Below are 15,979 nucleotides of genomic sequence, written 5' to 3'. Positions count from 1 at the left end.
AAATATAAGCCTCCAGTACACTGCTAGTTGATAGAGGTGCTATAAGCAGTCAAAATATAAGATTCAGTACATTGCTATGCCAATTATGTCTTAATCACAGTTGAGACACAGGCTGGAAGTGTCCAAGAGAGAGATCTCTGTATATTCATATAGCGTATGAGCTGCTATGCTAGCAGCCTGTGCTGCTATGTTATCCAGTAAACGGCTATGCTGTGCATTAAACACAGCTGTGACAGAGATTAGCAATGTCAGAGTGGTCTCCAGTATACACACACAACATGCAGTGTTTTGAAGAATGGTGTAACTTTGGGCAGTCAGAGAAGTCTCTATTAAACCACAAAGGGAATGACTAGATACCTAGCTATCTATAAACATATACTGTATAGTGGAGCCATCCCTAAACCTAATCTAAAAAACATAACACATGCCCTCCCATAGTAGTGTACTGCATTACACAGCAGAATATATATGCTATATGAATATACAGAGATCTCTCTGATATTTCCAGCCTGTGTCACAACTGTGATTAAGGCAAAATTATTAACGCAATGTACGGAATCTGCTTCTTCTAGCATCTCTATCAACTAACACCCTGTGCATCCCAGTATTGGCTGCCTGCAGTTATATTATTGTTTCCCTGAGAACAGCATGCTGTGTGAATATGATGGTGGCTATAAATGACTGCCCTTTCAGCTTACCTAGGAAACTTATCAGGCTGCTTGCATAGTAACCTCTACCATGTTTTCCCGACAATAAGACCCTGTTGCGGTAATCGCGGTAAGAATAAGTGTGAGCTGCTTAGCTAGCACGGTCCAGGTCCCTCCCACTGGTCTGCGAAGTTCCGGCATCTTGCTTGCAGTCGCCGACAGAAGATCGCTTTCTCGTAACAGGATTCATAAAGCACGCCTTCAAGCAGCGATGGCTCTGATTGGTTTAGCCATGGCGCTCAAACAATCACGAAAACTGTTGTGTTGGTCAGATGCCGTCTTATTGTATATGTGACAACCAGCCAATCAGTAGTTTCAACACTTTTGCTGCCATCAATAGCATGTGACCTCTAAAGTCAGTAATTGGCCAAGTGGTCATGTGTACAATGAATGGTATGCTGACCTCTGCAGCGGCTACCAGGACTGATGCAATGGGGACTGAAGCAGCTGTGTTGGACAGGTTGGGGGGCACCCATCCAATGAGAATTTATTTATTTAAACTTTAGTTCATTCCCTGTGCAGAATCTTATTTAGTCCCTGTTAACCCCTTTAAATATAAGGAATTAAAACAAAAACTAACTTGCAAGTTTAACGTTTTAATTGACAGCGGATTTATTAGGGCGACTTCAGACGTCCGTATATTGGCCGGGTATTCATGCCGGCCGATATTCGGCGTCTCTCTCTGCAGGTGGAGGAGGCTGGAAGAGTTGGGAGCAGTGCTCTGAGCTCCCGCCCCCTCTCTGCCTCCTCTCCACCCCCTCTGCACTATTTGCAATGAGAGGAGGCAGGGTGGGGGCAGGGCTAAGTTTAGGGAATTAGCTCCACCCCGATACCACCTCCCCTCATTGCAAATAGTGCAGAGGGGCAGAGAGGGGGTGGAGAGTTGGCAGAGAGGGGGTGGGAGCTCAGAGCACTGCTCCCGGCTCTTCCAGCCTCCTCCCCCTGCAGAGTGGGACGCCGTATATCTGCCGGCTTAAATACGCGGCCGATATACGATTGTCTGAATAAGCCCTTATACAGATTGCTGACAACATCTCGGCCCTTTCTGCTCACACTCACCCTTTGAGCACATTCTTTCATTTCTTGCTCCTGGGCCAAAAACGCCTCCAGTCGCCCTTGAACATCGAGGAGCTTCTCAGGGTTAATTCTGAATGGAGGGGTTAGAACAAAGAAATATACTTTAATAAAGAGGACTTTAGGAATGCCCGCTACAATGCTGTAATTTAGCTGTTCAAACTAATTTACTTTTAATTTGTTTTTCAATTAGTGTATAATGCATAATCTGCTTTTAGCGTATTACAGGGTTTTAATTTTAATAATTGAAGGGAAAAAAAGCTCTTTAGCTTTAATAATAATGATGATGAATAATAACTGTAAAGTCATTTGCAATAGTCGATCATTACTGCAAATTACCATTTTAATCTGTAACTGAGTATTTGAAGTAATGGATGATGGGGACCAGAACCCGGATGCTGGAATCATCAATGCGGATGTGTCCTTTACAACAATTCTGTATGTATTTAGAGAACATCTTTTGTCAGGAGGGATGTTACATTTTAACATGGCCATTTGCATAATAAGATACCTGCACACAGGAGTCATACTAGAAGGACCAGGGCTGTCCTACGTTATCTCCATCTAGTTTTAAAGGGGAAATGTATGACCTAGATTTATTTCTTTTTTACTAATTAAAATCAGATGATTATTTTTTTCCCAATCCGATATTATTTTCTGACTGTAGTTTTTTTTTTTTTTTAAATCTTATTTTCTGTACATAGTGACGGGGCGGCCATCCTGCTACACATTTAACAGCATTTAGAGATATGCTTTACAGCAGCCACAATCTGTACTCTAGAGCTGATCCACTGACTTCTATGCAAAGATTTTGTGAGTGTGCTGAGGTCATTGCGCAGGGAGGGGAAGGAGGTGAGCTTTCCCCATCTATTGTGAGTGCTGGATCATGTGTTATCTATATAAAAGTGTCACCTGATAATGTAATCCTGCCTGTGGTGATAATGAGATTACTACTGAGAAATGATCTCTATAGAAAAGGAAGTAAAGGTGCATTTACACACAATGATTATTGCTTAAAATTCATTAAAACGGACTTAAAAAACCTCTTTAGCACACACTAGCTTCTCCTCCTGTGTAAAAGCGTCCTGCTCTGCGCTTCTCATAGAAGGGGGAAGCACTGAGTGAGAAGCGGACAAGAAGCAAACGAGCAGCCAGCAGGACTTTCATAGCGGTGGCGTCAGCGCTCGTGCAGTCGTTCAAACGGCTGTCGGTCCGTGTAAAAGGGCCTAAAAAGTATCAGACTATTTTTAGGCTCAGTGCAAAAATTGCACGATATTAGGATTTTATATTAAATTTACTGTCCACAGTGCCACAGAAAACTAAAAGAAAAAAAAAAGTTTATATTTACCATAAAAACTTGGTTTAACCCCCTTAACACCACAGGACATAAAAAATGTATGTCCTGGGCGCATGCTACTTAACGCAGCAGGATGTAAATCTATGTCCTGTGGATGGCACAGGCTTAGAATTGAGCCTGCACCATCCTGCAGGGGCAGCCAGCTGTCACTGAGAACATGCTGTAGTAGGGCAGTATGAAGCGGGTGACAGGCTCCCTTTAAAAGTGAAAAAAAAAACCACACGCAACTCATCAATCCCAGCAAAGATTAGCACATACTTGATTTCGTTAATTGGCACTTTTTTCTCCTCCAGCTGTCGTACCATCCCTTTCACTTCAGATGGCAGCAACACCAGCAAAGCTTCACCTCCTTCCTTGTACCTGGGAACAAACACAGCAAGGACACTTAGTAATAGAAGAAATATATGAATAGTAGTCAGGCTTCAGGAGAAATAACTATACTGCGTGCCGCACCAAGAACGGGTACCAGAGGGAGATAGTACCGAACAACCACGCCAGTTATCACTACATAGTGGTTGCCATAAACAATAGTTTGGTCAGCATTGTGCAAGGGGTAATACAAAAAACACATTCATTTATGTCAAATATTCAGGATGGGCCACGTAAAAGTAGCCCAGCACCGCACTCTTATGAAAGCGGTCTAAAAGATAAATCAGCCTTTGCTGCCCATAGCAACCAATCACAGCACAGCTTTCACTTATACTGCAGAGGCAAAATGAAACCTGTGCTGTGATTGGTTGCTATGAATAACAGAGCAGATCATTTTTTAGGGTATGTTCACACATAGTGGAAATGCCATGGATCACTCAACCAAGAGGTTCTGCGTTCACTACAGGCCGCCGGGTAGAGAGGGGGAGTGCAGCAACTTCTATAATGGTGCGAGTGTGCGTGCCTGGTCATTTTTCCATGGCCACCCTGTACTTGCCAATTAGCGAACAGCAAGAGTTACGATTTTGAAAACAGCAACTGACATTTTGAACGTGCGGTTTCCTCCTCATTTTCAGAGTAAATTGGACTGTGTCTGTCTGTGTGTACAGACACAGCGTATTGACAAAGGGAATAGTAATAAGCAGTTATTAAGTTTAGGGCTAATGCCCACGGACGAATTTCTGCCACGTGAAACGTGGCAGAAATCTGTGGCGTTATCCCGCAGCTATTCGGTTCTATTGAACCTAATAGCTCAATGTTCACACTGTGTAATTCTAGCGCGGAATTCCACAGTGTAAAAGAAACCGCAGAATGTTCTAATTGCCATGGAAAAATGCGTGGCCAGCTTCCATTGTAGTCAATGAAAACTAGCCGTTACACGATACTTCCGCTGTGAGCACAGCGGAAGTATCACATGGTTACGTGTCACCGCCGGCGAGTCATGCGCTGCACTGTGCATGCGCACCAGCTCGCTGGACGGGACTCGAGCGGTGGACCCGCAGAGGCGAGTATGGGGTCTTTGGAGGGTGTCGTGACGGACTTCACTGACGGAGTCCATCACAGCCGTGAGCATGAGGCCTTATTCATACATTTCCAGGAGGAATAACAGAAGAGCAGCACAATGAAGAAAAGATACTCCAGAATCTGGATTCCATTGGAAATCAAATATTTACAAATATGTGAGGAGAGCCAACATGTCCTCCTGAATCCCAACAGTAGCCGCCCAGCTCCAGGCTATTCATTTATACCCAGGTCCAAGGTCTCCCGACATACATTGTAATTCCAGTAAAAGCAGAGCAGCAATAAACGTCCCAGCTGTGTAACGCCTGAGGAAGGACCCCAAGTCAGTTTGAAAGTTCGCTATAACACCATGTATTTAAAAGGTATCATATCTACAAGATTACCAATCCCATCCCTCACACAGACGTGTTTATCATATACACAGAGCTCAAAAGAAACCCCACGTCTCACGGGCTGCGAGAACATTGCACTTTAATAAGACGTTATGTAATTTAGAGATGACATTCATATTTCCTTTTCCTCTTTAATTACGGTGGTTTGATTTGTGCATCTGCTCCATAATTATCCTTTGTGGCCATAATTGACATTTACATAAAAGGAACATTCCAGCAATTGTAAAACTGGAGGATACGAGCAAAAGTACATTTCTTTAAAGTTGACAGAGTGATGATTGATTCTAATTTCTATTGTTAGTGAGAATGGAGCTGCGCCCGGGCGAGGAGGTGGTGGATGAATGCTGCACCCTGCTGCAAAGCAGAATCACACATCATAAATTAGACATTTAGGCAATTTATTTATTCATACTTTTAGCAGCTCTTTAATGGCATATCTATATATGGATGTTCTGTGTTCCCCGGCGGTGTAGAACCATTTAAAAAACTTTTAAAAAGTGGCAGGGCGCAGCAGCCTCCAGACTGAAAGGTGCACCGGGCTGCAGATTGACAAAGACTGTACTCAATGTGTTGGGCAGCCAGCCAATCACCAGTTGTAGGCGTGTAAGGGCGCCCAACACATGTCTCCACTTATTCTGCTGGTGGATTCTGCTGGTGGATACATATTGAACTAGTACCCACCAGATCTCACCATTGAGAAGAGATTACGGGGACAGCTCAGGTCCTCCTCCCCCTCCCTGCATAGGGATTACTCGATAGAACATAAAACAGGAACAAAATGATGAATGAATTTGACTTCTGTACCCAGTTACAGTGCAGTGCTAGTGAATCTGGGCTTTACAGCGGAATTGCTGTTAGAAGCAAGTTTCAGCTAGTTTGTGCATTCTCTCAAATCCCATAGAAGTGAATAGAGAGAAGCATACATATGCAGCCATGTCTCGTCATATCTTGCCTACAACAGCAGCTACAAAACAAGGCAGCTCAGGAGAACTCTGATGTGGTGCAATTCCCTATCAAAAACAACTCTGCCGTCATGTGTACACACTATGTAACTACATGCTATGCTTCACACTCACTCATCACCTTAGCATCTACAGTGTGGGGCACGGGAAAATACGCCCAGCACCACACTCTTATGATAACGGTTTTAAAGAAAATCTGTCTGTTACCCATAACCACCAATCACAGAGCAGCTTTCATTTCATATACTGCTGAGGTAAAATGAAAGCTGTCCTGCGATTGGATGCTATGGGCAACAAAGATTTTCTTTTAGACAGCTTTCACAAGAGGATGTGGTGCCGAGCCAATTTTCCATGGTTACCCTGTAGAACCAACGTCATTGGAATGTTGTTTACCGGGAAATATTTTATGGTTCAAAAAATATTTATTCGGAATCTGACATCACAAAGATTTGCACAGCAACATGCAATACAATAATGAAAGAGGGGTTATTCTCTATACAGGCAACGAGAAATATACAGCATAGCGCATACGAAAAAGTGAGAGATTCCAGTATAATTTAACATAAAACAAGTTAACAATGATAAGAAGAATTGAGTGAAGAAGAAAATCGAGAAAGGAAGAGGAGGTCAGAGTGAGAGAATTTCGTGGTGTCTTCGATGGTGGCTAAACTAATAACACTTATCTCAAAGTAAGATCTAAGATGGAAAGGTACTGTTGGATAGCAAGTCAAAAAAGCAGAAGAATCCCTGAAGTCTAGCCATGTAGCCCAAGTGCAATAAAAGTTAGAAAGCTAGAGAGGTTAGCTCTTCCATATACCTTCCTCAATCCACAATATCCTACGTGGTTGAGTGACTAACCTCCAAAGCCAAGGAGTTATCGGTCTTAAGACAAAAGGAAATGTCTCAGGAGACCATTCTTGCAACGAGAAAGAGAGCCCGGGAGCATGATGAGAGAGGCCATCTCTGTTGTTATATCTGTGGATGTCTCGCATAGCATTTTGTAAAGGGCAGAGATGTCCCTCCACAAGGGAGTTGCCAGTGAGCAATTCCGCCATAACAGAAGAGCACCTCCAGCATAGGTCAGAGACTGATGGGTACATTTTATGTAGTTTGTGGGGGTTTCTGTACCCTTGAGATAGAATTTTAAAATTAAGCTCCTGTAGGCACCAAGAGATTGACATTTTATGAGAAATTACAAAGGTCTTACTCGAAAGTTCTCCAAAAGGAAGGTCTGACCCAACTCCTCCTTTCAAGTTCTCCTCTACCTAGTAGCAGAGTCCCCGATCTCCCCATCCAGCAACAATTCATATATCAAGGAACCTACATGTAATGGAGCTGAAGATGAAGAGCATAATTTTTCAATAAAGGGGTGAGTTCCAATGTCAATATAAATGTGGGAGTTAGAGAAGGAATAACTAGAGAGCTAAAAATAATGGTAGCCAAGACCTTGATATGGTCCCAAGACCCCTGCCAAGTACCAGGAAATATTTTAATTAGATGCACTAAGAATAAAAGTAAAAGCCTGCTTTTGAAAGATTCCACCAGTGTCGACAAACTCCTGTTTGCCCTATTTTTTGCATTAAAAATAGGTGACGACTTTGCATTATAACTATTATTCCTAAACCCACTGAATAATTTTCCAGGGCAAGGATAGATAAAAACAATAGGCTCAGATAAGCAATGAGTCATACAACAGCACTTTTGTCTTCTAGTATTCCATCCATAGATACAATCATTCACTATGTTCAATGACCTTAAAGCAGCGGTTAGAACATTTTAATAAATTAAACGACAAATAAAATTACTTTTTTTTTAATTTCTGTAAAAAGATTTTGGGGCCATTATTTTCAAATTCTCCAAATCAAACATATCTGAGGAATTAGAATAGGAAGTGAGGCACTCATTTAATCAGTTTTCCTCCACTAAGCGGCTTCATAAGAGTCATTCATAGGTGTACGGATAGGATTTGCTTATCTTGATGATTCCTGAACCCAAGCATCCCTTAATTAGGGACTTTACCATGGCCATTGCATGTAGATGAGTGAAGGCTCCCAGCACCCCCCAAGTATCATTTATTCGTCTCCTTGTGACAAGATGTTACATGTTCTGCCTGGAGGCAGCAAAGCCAGATGCGGAATAAATCACATAGGATAGCCAGTGAGCGGTGACAGGTAACACGCAACAACACTGAACAGACGACTCCTATCTTCTTATAAAGCCTGTGCAGGCAGATATATAATAATATATATAATATAGAGTCAATATTTCATGAAGATCGCTCTCTCAAATCCTCTGTGCTGCAATGACAGCTGAAATAGGACCTTTAGATATAAGATGCAATCTAGAGAACAAGCTATTAGACTCCTACATTGCTATAATGCACTAGAGCAGGTCTAAATTATCTGCTGTTTATATACCACAAGTACATCCCGCTCTTCCTCAACTCATCTACAAGTAGCAGAAGAGGGGCAGATGGAAGAGAGTGTAATTTGTAACAATTGATACACATAGGTCAGCATAGGTGATGTAGACACAAACTAACATTTCTAATCAACCATTTACTAAGTTTTTCAAGTTGTAATTAAAGGGGTGTACTGCTTGAGTGAGCGTGGCAGCCTCTTCCCAGCCGTGTGACGTCCCGTTCATGGGTCACATTGCCTGAGAGCAGCTCAATCCCTTTCAAATGAATGGGACTGAACTGCCATACCTGGCACAGCCACTATGCAATGTACAGCGCTGTGCCTGGTATACACTAAAGTGACAGACATTCACCCAATCCCAATTATCACTTTAATCAGCTGGTTGGCAGGGATGCCAAGTGGCGCAACCCCCGCAAATCAACTATTTGTGACCTATCCTGAGGCAAGTCATTAATAGTTTGTTCCTGGAAAATCCCTTGAAAGGGGTTGTTCCAGAATTGAAACAATTTATCACTAATCCATAAGATAGGTGATAAAAATCTGATCGATGGGGATCTCACACAATCATAAGAACGGGGTTCCCATTTTTCGTGTCATCCTTGCTGCACCTTTGAAGAGGGGATAAAATAGAGTGACGACTGCGTTCTGTTCATTTTAAATGGGATTGCCAGAGATAGTCGCGTACAAGCATTTGGCTATTTGTCAGCCCTGCTGAAATTAATGGAGCTGTGGCCATGCAGGTACAGACATCGCTCCATTCAATGTGCCGTTACTGCGAGTTGGAAAAGCATCCCCGCAGCGACAAGAGGACGACACAGGTTCCCCATTTTCAGGATCAGTGGATCCTCTACATGTTCCGCACATTGATAATTCCAATTCTATTAAAACTTAACCAAGATTCAGAAACAAATGCTAAACCTTATATGAAATGATAAGAAACCAAGCAAGCTTCAATACTATTTGCCCCAAGAAGAGGAAGAGGTATGGGCGTGCCAAAAATCTCAGCATACTATAAAGCCATTCTAATTAAACAAGCCAAATACTGGGACTCACACCCAAAAGATACAAGCTGGCCGGGGCTGGAACAGCAGCTTGCAGGAGGAATGCCATTACAGGCATTACTACTGACATACTCCTGGGACCCATCACTTCACCTGCCACACAGCCCTACAATAAATAAGAGCCTCGATTTTGTCATGGCTCCAAATCTTACAATTCACTTAGGAATCTTCCCCTAAAAAAAGAATTTTCTCTATGGATAGGTGATAAAAGTAAATTCTGCTAGCACCCCTTTAAGATGCACTATAACAATTCTTTTTTCCAACTGTGCACATAGTCTCACACCTACATAGAAATGTCAGTAACGTTATAAGCATCAAGTCATTTTGTGTGACGCAATCTTTTCTTTTGTATCTACAGCTGCACCCAGGATTCTGCTGCTTCGGTTTATTGTAATGAGAGAGCAGTGCATTGTGGGGGCTCATACCGGTTACATGGTTCTAGCTATGGCTCAGATCACATCTGGGTCATAATTTTCGTAAGAAAAAACAGAAAGTAATATAGTATGTTAGGTAGAGATGAGCGAGTATACTCGCTAAAGGCAATTGCTCGAGCGAGCATTGCCTTTAGCGAGTATCTCCCCCGCTCGAGACGGAAGGTTCGGGTGCCGGCGCGGAGGAGCGGTGAGTAGCGGCTGTCAGCAGGAGGGAGTGGGGGGGGAGAGAGGGAGAGAGAGATCTCCCCTCCACTCCGCCCCGCTCTCCCCCGCAGCTCTGTGCCCGCTGCCGGCACCCGAACCTGCAGTCTCGAGCGGGGGAGATACTCGCTAAAGGCAATGCTCGAGCAATTGCCTTTAGCGAGTATACTCGCTCATCTCTACCTAACATACTATATTACTTTCTGTTTTTTCTTACGAAAATTATGACCCAGATGTGATCTGAGCCATAGCTAGAACCATGTAACCGGTATGAGCCCCCACAATGCACTGCTCTCTCATTACAATAAACCGCGGAAGCAGCAGAATCCTGGGTGCAGCTGTAGATACAAGCTCGAGCAATTGCCTTTAGCGAGTATACTCGCTCATCTATAATGTTAGGCTAAAAGAAGACAATGTCCATCTAGTTCAGCCTGATTCTATCCGCTCCATCCCCTGTTGATCCAGAGGAAAACAAAACAAAAAGAGGGGCATAAGCCAATTTAACCCATTTTGGGGGGAAACATTTCTTCCTGACTCCATAATGGCAGTTAGAATGATCCCTGAATCAATGTTTGAAAGTGCCTGACTCCAAGACCCAGGCGACGCACTTTTTTTTTTTTTTTTGCTTTTCAGCGGATCCCCCATTGCAGGTGTCCCTGTGTGTGTTCCGCAAATCAAATCCGCCCATATGCATGAGGCCTTACCCATTGTAAAGTGGAAAAGAGTTTAATAAAAACATTTAAATATATACAGGCGTATACTGTCTGTGATGGGAATGAAACGACTGCTGAGAAGTATCAGACTATTATTAGGTTGGGGGACCGTGTGCAAACTGACGGATATTAGGATTTTATATTAAATATACTGTACATAGTAAGAGGAAAAAAAGGCACCAAAAATGTATTTACATTTAACATGAAAACTTGATTTCAACAATAGGTCATTTTCAGACAACACGTTCCCCTTGAAGTTACTGAACACTGGAGACAGACTTTTCAAATTTCATTGACATCTGAAACAGAATTTGGGATAGGAATTTATGGATCCACACCGTATCTACAATTTGACACAGGAACCTTGTCTAACCCCTTACTGAATCCTGGGTACAAGTAGAGGTATCAAATATTGCTTCTATGGTTAGAATGCAGAGGCACAAACCGTATGGATCCATGTAGAGGCCAGCAGAGAAGCCACGTGGTTCTAGGATTAAACACTGTAATCTTCCAGTGGTAATTATAGGTCTGCCTTTATTTGTACAACAGAGGGACAGGACCATACAATTCAATGCAAATAGTCAGTTCTGTGAAGCCACCAACAGAAACGTTACACTGATGACACCAGCACTTTCCAGCAGACAGCAGAGAGAACTGTGATGAAATTGTAATCACAGGCAGAGGAAAATTTACAAGTTTAGCCTTTACTGCCCTCTAGTGACATGACAGCAAGGATGAGAGATCTGTAACAACGTCATGTCATATCCAGTGAATCTACTTATTACACACGGAGCACATGCTACATACATGAAATCAAGGGAGCAAAATATGAAACCTACCGTGTTTCCCCAAAAATAAGACCCTGTAATATTAGTTTTTGCTCCAAAAAGGCATTAGGTTTTATTCAGCAACTTCAGGCATGCTCTAAAAACGCACCTCTTCAGGGAGGCATACAGCATTCTCTAAACAAACCTCTCTGTACTCTGCCTGATAACATGCTCCCTGACCTACTGACTGCAATCCCTGCTAGCCATCATAAACCACTCCTGCAGTCATACTGATCCTGCCGTCACACAGCTAAATGTCTGACGATTGTCTATGTGTATAGCATCCCTCACTCTCCACCTCGCCATACCGTGCACATCTCGAGGCCATTTTACCTTCTGTATCACCCCATTACTTGTAGTATGTAAGCTCGTTTGGAGCAGGACCCTCACCCCTATTGTTTCCATCAACTGATTACGTAATTATGTAAGCGCTGCGGAATATGTTGGCGCTATACAAATAAAGATTATTATTATTATTTTGGGGGATGTCTTATAATACTTACCTAGCAGGCTTGATCCGGGTCCCTCCCTGGTGCTCTCCAAAGCTCTGACGCGCTGAGCCAAGACATTGATTGTCCAATTCAATTCAGCCATCGCATTGGTTCATCGAGCGCTGCACTGATTGGTTCTCGAGCGCTGCTCAGCCGGAGCCATTACTTTCTGGAGGTGGAATTTATGAATCCCATAACCAGAAAGCGATCTGTGAACAAGGACTGCATGATGCATGTCGGAGCTCTGGACAGCAGCACGAGGACCAGGACCGAGCCTGCTAGGCAAGTATTCCATTTTATTTTCTTTTTCTTTTTAATTTTATTATTAATCTAATGCAGCTAGGGCTTATTTTCAGGGTGGTGCTTATATATCAAGCCCCCCCCCCCCCCCAAAAAAAAACCAGGACAGGTCTTATTTTCAGGGACACAGGGTATATATCTACCACTACAGCCCTGCTATGTAACTATACATATTCACTGCTCAGGACTACCTCTCTGGCTCTCTGGAAACTGTACTTTTCAGAAAAAGATACAATAAAGAAAGGGCTGAAAAAAGGGCATTTTTTTCCCTTTTTTTTTAATAGACTGTCTTGATTGCACTTCTAGTGCTCACTGCATTGATCTGCATTTCCTTTGCAATAGGTCTTGATTAAGCATTTCCTATTGTTTTATTTTAACAGCTCCTGTGCAAACCTATGAGCCCACATGGCAACAAAAAAAAATGCACCGCAATTGCATGACATATGATTTGCATGCAATATTCATAATGCAGGTAACTATGAGGACCTCATGAAAAAAGCACTAGGAAGTGCAGAGCAAAGAAAAAAAACACACAGAAAGCGGTCAGCTCTTCACTGATCAAAACTGCCCTCACCTGTGCAAATACAACCTTAGGCCTCTTTCACATGATCGTTTTTACGCAACTAACAGCAGCGCTAAAAAAAAGTGACCTTGTGAAGCATTGTATTCCAATGCATTAATTCATTTTATTAGCCTAATAAAAACGGACGGCGAAGACACCCCGTGGCCATTTGCAAAAGAGTGAGACAATTAAAGATTTTCTCCCTTGTGGCTTTTTGGTCAATTAGCGTAGCGAGTTGATCCAGCCATACTGACATCGATCTAGCCACAGATGTGGCCGCGGTGTTAGATTTAATTGTTAGGGCAGATGTAACCCAAGCTTTCCGCATCACACTATCCACTTTATTATCTATGGGCTCCCGTAAGTGGGAGACACCCTCAATGGGTAAGGCGGACTTTCTGGATATTTTAGAGATGGATGTATTAACTCTGGGGAGATTTTCAAAGACTGCTATATCCTCCTCCGAAAATAGGAGTCCATCTTTAAAGTCCTTTGATAACACAGGACTATGCTCCGTGTATTGCCATTCTTTTTTAATTAGGGTTTCAGGGTCGCATTTACCGGAAACTCGGGTTCCATATCCTATATGGAATGAGGATGCTGTCTGTAGCCGCGAGCCTTACCCTTCTAGCCTTCTTGGCTGATAAAGGCTGGACATAAGGTTGGACTTCCTCCCGTACGATAGCGTGGATATCCGCCGTCAGAGGTTTTTCCCCTTTGCAAGATGTTTGCGGTACATGCCGCACACAAGACACGGAGTGCAGGCATTATAATATATATATATATAGTGTGACATGGTGGCAGTGTGCATTAGTTCATCCACCAGACCACTTACTGTTTGTGGGTTCTCAGAGTCTTCTCTGACTGACATGTAAGCATCAGATCCAGCAGGGCCTTAGCGAACACTGGAAGATTCAGAGCTCTTCCTCCGCTTGGCCTTCTGGATTTGACTTGTAAGCCCCAGAGCCACAGGTTAGCATACTGAGGCTGCTGGCCATTTTTAAAAAATTATTTCATAGGATTTCCACCGCCGGGTGTCTGACGTCACTCTGGTGACATTAGACACCCGGAAGAAGCTCGCCACTGAGGAGACCTACGAGGCAGCCGCTGCCAGGATAGTGACAGCCACAAACCGGAGGACTCTTCCTTGAGCCCTGGCCCGTGTAGACACCAGCGAAGGTGGTACTTTTACACTCTTCCGCTTCCTATCCCTACAGGAGTCTAGAGGACAACCTCCATGTGTATGCCGTCATGATGACGAGGGGAAATAAAGGCTTGCAAACCCCATTATAAAATTCTTAAAAACACGGAATACTATAGAACCCGATGAAAAGGAAATGAGACCATGACACGCCATTCACTGCCCTGTTGATAATGCCAATTTTCATCAAAAATCCAATTCTACTAGTGCCATAGAAAAACATCCAATGTAAAACATAAGTAGTCTGGAACGGCTTGCATTGATACATTTTTTCAGCCGCAGCCTGGTGATCAAAAATCACCTGTATTCCAAGGATGCAGACCAAGACTGAACTAAGCAGCAGTTAGAATGACAGTAGTTAATGCAGGTTCCTAATTAGTGCTGATCATTAATTAAGGTTTTATATGGGACAATTACATACTCTTGTGGTCCATGGAACTTTCATTGAAGTCTCGGCAAGCTTCATTAGCCGCAGCCATTAAAATGCACTCCAACTCACATACAATATGCTTTAACGAGGATATGGCTGTACCATCAGAAGAGGGGAGATGTGCACTAATCAAAATGGGGTTCTCCTCAATTACCCCTTGATAGCTCACAGTATGGAGGCAGGAGTCCACAATCAATGGTTTGATGAAAGTACACAAGTGCTTATAGTAAGTCACGGAATGAGGACTGACAATCACTGATCTAATGGCATAAGAGAATCTATAAGGCTTACGGACATTTCTTTGGAACCACATTTAGAGGTAACCATTATTTATTTTACCTATCCCCAACTCTCATGTTTCTGCATTAATTTGCAGATTTACCATTCAGGAATCTAAGGGAACGTTTTTCACAGCCTCAATGCTATGCAGACTCCAAGAAAGAAATCCAGGCATTTACCTGCAATTTTTTGCTGAATCTACCTCAAATAAATGTCATGTTAGACTTTAATTTTTTGACCACAACAAATTTTAGCTTTGTCCTGGTTATAAATTAGCTGATAAAAACTGCAGGAGAGGAGAGTAAAGGTCTATTTAGACGCAACAATTATCGCTCAAAATTCACTCAAAAGCCATCTTTTGAGCAAAAACCGTTGCGTCTAAATACGCTGCCATCGTGGACTTTCCATGCACTATTCGGTCACTACTGATTTTTATTAAGCTAAAAGTCAGTGATGACTCTTATCAGCGCTGCACACTGAGTTCTCAGCAGGATACCGCTGATAGCATTCTTTCAGTTAGTATCCCGCTCGGACTTCTCAGCGGGATACCAGCTGAAAGCTCCGAGAACAAAGGAGCCGTTTATCGGAACTGTCAGCGGTATCCCGCACCGCCTTCATTTAAAGGTCCATTTACACCATTTAAGACTTCGCTCATCGGCGATCGTTTTAGCGATAATCAGTGTGTGTAAATGGGCGCTGGGCACCCGCATTTCGGGCTCTTTTCGCTGATTGCTAAAATCAAGTGAGCATTGTCGTCGTCGTCCCCCCCGCGCGCGCGGAGAACAAAGGATCTGAGCGGTTTTCCTAGGGGGGCTTACTCTTTTTCTGCCGTTATACAATGGCGCTATATGCTGGCTAAAGCCAGTACTGCATGAGGTGACACGTTAGATAGGCTCCGACAGCAGAGAGACTGGCAATATACAGTAAGAGAACCCTGACGGATGTCTTCCAACATCGGATCTGTACAGCCTTAAATCATAATGTCTTCAGAGGTCAGACAGTGGATTGGAAAGGGTTAACATACATAATTGGCATTTAAGTAGCTGAGACGCTACTTGAATACCAATTATTTTTTATGCAAAATAATCGCTCAAAGCTGTCACTCAAACTGTCGTTTGA

General features: G+C 43.0%; 1 protein-coding gene across 1 annotated transcript in view; it reads right to left on the bottom strand.

Moving 5' to 3' along the window:
• Nucleotides 1–15,979, bottom strand: part of DDX10 (DEAD-box helicase 10) — a 219,381-nt gene that overhangs the window by 178,213 nt on the left and 25,189 nt on the right. The window contains exons 10-11 of the mRNA XM_066582115.1: nt 3,397–3,498; nt 1,767–1,854 (exon numbers count right to left, since the gene is read on the bottom strand). Of these exons, the coding sequence (XP_066438212.1) occupies nt 1,767–1,854; nt 3,397–3,498 (190 nt within the window). The remainder of the gene's footprint in view (nt 1–1,766; nt 1,855–3,396; nt 3,499–15,979) is intronic.

Source organism: Eleutherodactylus coqui, chromosome 1, assembly GCF_035609145.1.
Source record: "Eleutherodactylus coqui strain aEleCoq1 chromosome 1, aEleCoq1.hap1, whole genome shotgun sequence".
NCBI lineage: Eukaryota > Metazoa > Chordata > Amphibia > Anura > Eleutherodactylidae > Eleutherodactylus > Eleutherodactylus coqui.
This window is presented reverse-complemented; position numbering and strand designations above follow the sequence as displayed.